General features: G+C 38.8%; 1 protein-coding gene across 3 annotated transcripts in view; it reads right to left on the reverse strand.

Moving 5' to 3' along the window:
• The window catches only part of SMG1 (SMG1 nonsense mediated mRNA decay associated PI3K related kinase), a 64,064-nt gene extending 58,674 nt beyond the window's left edge, over nt 1-5,390 (reverse strand). For 2 of the 3 annotated variants that reach the window (XM_017889617.1, XM_017889618.1), the window contains exons 1-9: nt 4,860-5,033; nt 4,553-4,714; nt 3,754-3,872; nt 3,224-3,311; nt 3,034-3,135; nt 2,292-2,432; nt 1,543-1,742; nt 966-1,162; nt 633-797 (exon numbers count right to left, since the gene is read on the reverse strand). In XM_017889617.1, the coding sequence (XP_017745106.1) occupies nt 633-797; nt 966-1,162; nt 1,543-1,742; nt 2,292-2,432; nt 3,034-3,135; nt 3,224-3,311; nt 3,754-3,872; nt 4,553-4,714; nt 4,860-4,990 (1,305 nt within the window). In that variant the 5' untranslated portion in view covers nt 4,991-5,033. Of the gene's footprint in view, nt 1-632; nt 798-965; nt 1,163-1,542; nt 1,743-2,291; nt 2,433-3,033; nt 3,136-3,223; nt 3,312-3,753; nt 3,873-4,552; nt 4,715-4,859 lie in introns of all 3 variants that reach the window. The other variant, XM_017889614.1, reaches the window with a different exon arrangement.
• Between the last annotated feature and the right edge of the window lie 1,891 nt (nt 5,391-7,281).

The raw sequence follows: 7,281 nt of genomic DNA on the forward strand, positions 1-7,281 counted from the left end.
AAAAAAAAAAAATTTCTCCTGGCCAGGTGCAATGGCTCATGTCTGTAATCCCAGCACTTTGGAAGGCCGAGGTGCGCGGACCACTTGCGGTCAGGAGGAGTTCGAGATCAGCCTGGCCAATATGGTGAAACCCTGTCTGTACTAAAATACAAAACTTAGCTGGGTATGGTGGTGGGTGCCTGTAATCCCAGGGACTGAGGCAAGAGAATCGCTTGAACCCAAGAGGCGGAGGTTGCAGTGAGCCGAGATCACACAACTGCACTCCAGTGTGGGCGACAGAGTGAAACTGTGTCTCCAAAAAAAAAAAGATTTCTCCCACAAACATATTTTTAGAATTACCTTTAAAGTTCTAAACTTTGCACATAAGAAATATAGTTTTAACGTGTTCTAACATGAACATTGTTTTAACATGAACAAAAACATGAACATTATTTTAACATTCTAACATTGTTTCAACATGAATAAAATAGGTAACTCTGGCAGTTGTTGCTTTTACAAAATACAGGATCAAAACCTTTGAAAATGAATCCAAGCTTTAACTTATTTTACCCATAGATTAAATCACAGCAAAGGAATTAAACCATGTTTTCTTATTAACAGACGTAAAATGAATTCCAAACACATCACTTTACCTGAGATAGATTGGTTGTTTTCATCTCTGTAAGCAAGTCAAAGCCATGTCTCACTGTCACTGCAGGCTGGCCTGCCAACAATCCTACCCTCATGATGGAGAGTCGAATCCGTGTTAGCCAGTCCTGACAAGTTTGGCGATTGGTATAGAAAAAAGTTCTAATGACCTTTATGATAAGAGAAAGAAAAGCTCAGGACTGGTTCAATTTATAGGTAAGGATGTCTCACCTATATATAAACCACATACATAAGTCTACTGTAATTTCAGCTCTGCACATACTGCCAGCTGTGACCATTAAACTGCTATAAAACAACACTGTCTCACAGAAACCAACCTTGGGAGGTGATGTTAATGCATTAGCACATCCCTCATATGCATTATACATTAATTTCTCCAGATTTTCCAGATACTGCAGAAGAAGAACAAGCCTAAGCTGGTTGTTACCATGGCCTTCATCATTGTCTGCAGTTGTCCACTGACTAACATCTTGATCAGGGTTTAACGTGTGAGCTGCAAGACTTCGAATGATACCTGAAAGCAAAGACAACATTCTGAATTTTTAAAAATCTTAAAAGTTTCTAGAAGAAGTGTGAATTTTTTATGACAAATTCACATTTATCAAGTATCCTCTGTCTATCCGTCATTTAAAAATAAAAAATCCCAACATGAAAGATTTTTCACTTTAGGAAAAAAAAATTTTTTTCCACATGACTCCCATAAGTTTTGGGAAAAAAAAGTATTTCCAATGCAATTATTCAATGATAGCTTACTCTAACAAACATACCTGAAAATTACTTTTTTTTTTTTTCAAAAAAATCATATATTCTCAAATCTTTAACAAAGATTTAAAAATCCATTATTTCTTAATAAGGCTTTGAAAATATTCACATCACAAAGCTTGAGTGAGTTACCTTCAATTGTCTGGAAGGTGTCTTGAGCTCTGCCCAGTGGGGTTCTCAGCTTAGAAAGAACAGTGAATTGTGCAGCTTCCCATATGGCCCACTGCCAAAGGACAGCATCTGTCTCCAGGAGACTGCGTGGAATTGTTGACTGGTCACGCTTATCCAGTCTCTGGCAGCTATAGAACAGTCTTTCTAACCAATTGTCCTTCCTGGGAAAAGCAGTTTCATATTTAAAAGACAATGACAACTTCATTTTAATAATGCAAAAAAAAATGCAAGGGAAATGGGAATAAAACTATAATTTTCCCTACTCCAAAATAGGCAAAACCTATGAAATTGAGAAGCATTATATCCCCCCTTCTCATTTTGAGGTCTTTTATAATTAACAGGACGAGGTACAGTGTGTAAGGATGATTAGGGTAAATGGCTCATGCCAGTCAGGAATGAAACTCATTGAATGTAACTAAGCATTTCTAGAATATCTCCACCCCCACCCCATTCCCCAAAGTGTTAATGACATCACATCAGTTAACTGTTAACCACATTTCATTCCTCAATTTCAAAACCCATTTTTCTATCTACAGATGCTATCTTCAAAGCAATTTTCCTACTGATGAAAACTAAAATAACCCATATGAGAAGAATGTTATTTGATACTCTGCCACCCCCAAACATATTTTCTCTTCAAAACTGCATGTAAAGTCAAGGGAATCTTAAAATTATGTTTCCCAGATAAAACAGTCAAAGAAATGCCTTACCCTGTTCTATGAGAGTTCCCATACAAAATAAAACTAATAACATCAGAGAAATCTTGGGGGTGGAATGTGTTACTTGGTGCTTTACTCATGTGACTTCTTAATGCTAAAGAAATTTCTTGCATTTCTGTGTGATTGTTATTGCTGTAGACAGAAAATAAAGTTGTTGTTATGCAAAATGTTTTAGCTTAAAAGGTTAGCACATACTGTAAGGGGATTATTTACTTATTAACTCACCGGAGGTAAAATATAGTAAAACTGAGACTTTAAAATGGATACAGAGATGTGATTATAACTTTAGATCCTTTTTGATTCACCTCAGATAGGTAATGTGCCGACATCATAAGAGGATTTGAGGGAGGCATATCAAACATATGAACATAAAAACCCAATCATCAAAAGGATCAATTTTAGGCTCTTAAAGCTCCCAAATCAACTTGATCAAAAACAGTGAAAGATTACTGTTTAGTTTTTCAAATATCTGAGCTACTAAGAAACACATTCTGGCACTATATGAGCTATTCTATACTCATTATTGTGAGCCTATAAAGCTCATTAAAAATTTTTAAGTTTCTTGCAGACTTGCAAAATTGGATTATTTGACATCACTTCAATCACTGACAAGCAGGGCCATAAAAGATGTGTCATTAATGTTCTAATAAGTGATTTGTCTTCTCCTAAAGTAGACAACCACTAGAGGCTGTAAATATAACAGAATGTCCTTACTCCAAAACAACTGTTATACCTTAGGACAACATCTAAAGGAATTGATTTCAACAGTTTTCCAAATGCTTGTCGAATACGAGTTCCACTGTGCACTAGTTGAACACGGCAAACATCAACACATCTATGAAAGAACGAAACAGACAGAGCAGGTGCGTTAACATTTCCAGGTTATAGGGTTAGTGTCCAAAGACATGATCTTAATTCCATACCTCTGTAAAAGATCATCTGGCAAGGAAGAGGACAGAGCATGTAGACTGCTGCATGCCTGCAGACAGATATTCACATCTTCAACGAGAGCTATTAAACATTAAAAGACAGTTACTTTCAGCTGGCCAAAAGAATCTGAATCCATTCATTCATTCAACAAAGAGTGAGTACCTACTATAGACTAGGCACCGTTCTTGTCCAGAACCCTCACTGACTGTCACATTTGGAAAAATGATACGTTCAACAAAACCCACGAAATGTAACTGACTGGTCATCACACAAACCTTTTCTGAGAGAAAATGTAAAAGTATATGCAAACGATTAACATTCACATAAGCTTAAATATGTGACAATCACTTCAAAAACATTTTTCTAATACTAAGAATGAAAAAACATCAAGACTGTATATCTGTTATTAAAATGAGGATTATACATCTTCAGGTCAGGAAAAGAGTTCGATTGATGACCATCTCCCATTACCAAAGACCCTTTTAAGGACTGATAAACAAAACAGAAAAAAAAACAGTCTTACTGTTGGCTAAAAGGCCTTTGCAAAATTTATGGAAAGACGGAAGAGAGAATAAAGGTGCATATGTTTCGGACTTCTTCATTAAAACAGCTACTTCCAAAGCCCAAGTCATCAACAGTTTCCTGAAACACAAAATATACAGTTAATTGTACATTTAAAAAAACAACAAAAAAACACTTTAAAAGTCTAGTCTTCTTACATTGGTTTTCTCTTGGTTTTTCAAACATCTCAAACAATAAAAAATGAAACTACAGAAATTACTGTCAAAATTGTTGTGTGCCTTTTAAGAAAACCTCCCAACGCAGCATGATAATAGCAAAGAGGCCGGGAGCGGTGGCTCACCTGAGGTCAGGAGTTCAAGACCAGCCTGGCCAACAACATGGTGAAACCCCGTCTCTACTAAAAATACAAAAATTAGCTGGGTGTGGTGGCAGGCACCTGTAATCACGGCTACTTGGGAGGCTGAGGCAGGTGAATCACTTGAACCTGGGAGGCAGAGGTTGCAGTGAGCAAAACTCTGTCTCAAAAAAAAAAAGCAAAGAATATTAAAAATCTATATATATTCTTCTATGAAACACTGGGGATGGGGAATTGAGATTGTTCATGTATTTCTTTTCAGAAAGAACAAGAAAGCCTAGATTAATAAAACCAAATTATAAGGTGTTTGACAACAAAGAAAATGCTCTACCTCACCTCTGTAATCCACATTTTTTTATTTTTTGTAATCCACATTTCTTATTTTCAAATTATAAAGGCAAATTAATAAAGTTAGGAATAGTTAATACTATATAATATCTGTTACCTCGTGTCCTGGTTAAGGTTATCTTTCTTAAGTAATATTCCCAGAAGATTTAATATAATTGAGAAATGTTTCTTTGTAGCCGTAGTTACAGTGCTAATCACGGCTCCATCAAACAAAGAAGGAGAGGAAGAACTGAGGCTACTAGAGATAAAGTGATCATGCCTGAAAGACAAAGCATAGATTAACTTTTCATCTTTAATCAAAGAAAGCAAGCATGTCCAAAGTTAAATCAACATATATCTTTAAAATCTATACATTAAAAAAAATGTTTTGTGGGGTTCTTAAGAAAAATTTGTAAATACAATACCTGGTACAATGAGAATACAATGTGTAGAGCACAGCATACTGAATGGCAGGGAAGTGAACAGCCAGGTCACTGTGCACAATCATCAGATTCTTACTCAGAAGTGCAAAGACAGTTGGAGATAGCGCCCACATCTGATCATGTACAAAACAAAGTAAGTTTATGGCTTCTCCAAAATAAGCACAAGCATACAGAGTTTATCCTTCAAAACAGGGGTAGACATTTTTAAATTAAAATTACAGATTGGAAGGGATCTAGCACGCTAAACCTGGGACAAACACTTTTTTGTGAAGTCAGTAAAGCCTTTGCATGCAATATAGCATCTCTGTGCAACGCAGCAACTCCTCATCTATCACGACAGTAAGAAAACAGTCACAGGTCAGGTGCTGTGGCTCACATCTCTAATCCTAGCACTTTGGGAGGCCAAGGTGGGCAGAACACTTGAGCCCAGGAGTTCGAAACCAGCCTGAGCAACACAGTGGGACCCCATCTCTACTAAAATTACAAAAATTAGCTGGGCGTGGTGGTGTACACTTGTAACCCCAGCTACTCGGGAGGCTGAGGCAGGAGAATCACTTGAATTTGGGAAGCAGAGGTTGTAATGACCCGAGATCATAATACTGCACTCCAGCCTAGATAACAAAGTAAGACTCTCTCTCTCAAAACAAAAAACCAGCCACATACAAAACACAGGAATGAGAGTCGCTATGTTCCAAGAAAACTTTCTTTTTTGAGTCAGTCTCTCGCTCTGTTGCCCAGGCTGGAGGGCAATGGTGTGATCTCGGCTCACTGCAACCTCCACCTCTGGGGTTCAAGCAATTCTCCCTGCCTCAGCTTCCCAAGTAGCTGGGATTATAGGTGCCCACAACCACGCCCTGCTAACTTTTGCAATTTTTTTAGTAAAGATAGGGTTTCACCATGTTGGCCAGGCTGGTCTTGAACTCCTGAGCTCAGGTGATCTGCCCACCTCGGCCTCCCAAAGTGCTGGGATTACAGGCTTGAGCCACCGTGCCCAGCCCAAAGAAAACTTTCTTTACAAAAACAGGCGCCGGAGTTGTGATGGTTGCACACTTCTGTGAATATACTAAAAATCAGTGAATTATACATTTAAAATAACAAACACAAAACAGGTGCTGGGCTGTATTTGGCCCATGGATTATAGTTTGTTGATCTCTGGTCTAAACAAAGCCCTTTGTATGTGCTTTTTGGGGGAGTAGAATGTATTTCCTTATTTTTCCATATATTGCAAATGGCAAGGTGCCCTGTTCAATGAGGAAACAAAGGCACACCCTGCCACTCTACACCTTTTCCATCCACCTTTTTCCTTTATACTGCCAAGACACTGTATTCCACCTGACTGCCCATCCCCACCCACTTTCTCCTTATTTCTAGAGTACAGGATATAAACATCTTTGAATCTGTAAATAATGTGAATTCCTCAAAAATCAAGCTTTCGTGTTTGAAGAAAAGTTTATTGTGACTTCAAACATAAGCTGTAACTGGTAATAAGGGAAGCAGCTATGGAATTATACAAGGCAATCCAATCAAACGACATGGAGCACATGCAAGTGCAAACATCAGATTTTACCTTTTTCCTCCTAAAAACATTATCCCCTAATTACATCCATTACTTTCTTTCTTTCTTTCGAGACAGAGCCTGGCTCTGTCGCCCAGGTTGGAGTGCGGTGGTGTGATTTCAGCTCACTGCAACCTCCACCTCCTAAGTACAAGCAATTCTCCTGCCTCAGCCTCCCAAGTAGCTAGGATTACAGGTGCTCACTACCACCCCTGGCTAATTTTTCTATTTTCAGTATAGGCAAGATTTTACAATGTTGGCCAGGCTGGTCTCAAACTCCTGACCACAAGTTATCAGCCCAACTTGGCCTTCCAGAGTCCTGGGTTTACAGGTGTGAGCCACCGTGCCCAGCCTACACCTATTACTTTCTATTAAAAATAATGTTTTTCAACTCTGTATTGTCCAATAGGAAGCAGAAATACACAAACCATAAACAATAAATACAAATCAAGAGCAGGGCCATGTCAAATAACTTAAAAAAAAAAACAGGCTGGGCATGGTGGTTCATGCCTGTAATCCCAGCAGGTAGGCTGAGGCGGGTGGATCACCTGAGGTTAGGAGTTCAAGACAGGTTGGCCAACCCTGTCTCTACTAAAAATACAAAACTTAGCCCATCGTGGTGGCAGGCGTCTTTAATCTCAGCTACTAGGGAGGCCAAGGCAGGAGAATTGCTGGAAAACAGGAGGCAGAGGTTGCAGTGAGCCGAGATTGCACCACTGCACTCCAGCCCAGGCGACAACAGCATGACTCTGTCTCCAAAAAAAAGGGGGGGTGGGTGGGGCTTTTTTCCCCCCTAAAAGAAAGACTACAGGTTGAGTATCCCTTATTCAAAATGCTCGGGACCAGAAG

Source organism: Rhinopithecus bieti, unplaced genomic scaffold (assembly GCF_001698545.2).
Source record: "Rhinopithecus bieti isolate Rb0 unplaced genomic scaffold, ASM169854v2 scaffold_19663, whole genome shotgun sequence".
Classification (NCBI taxonomy): domain Eukaryota; kingdom Metazoa; phylum Chordata; class Mammalia; order Primates; family Cercopithecidae; genus Rhinopithecus; species Rhinopithecus bieti.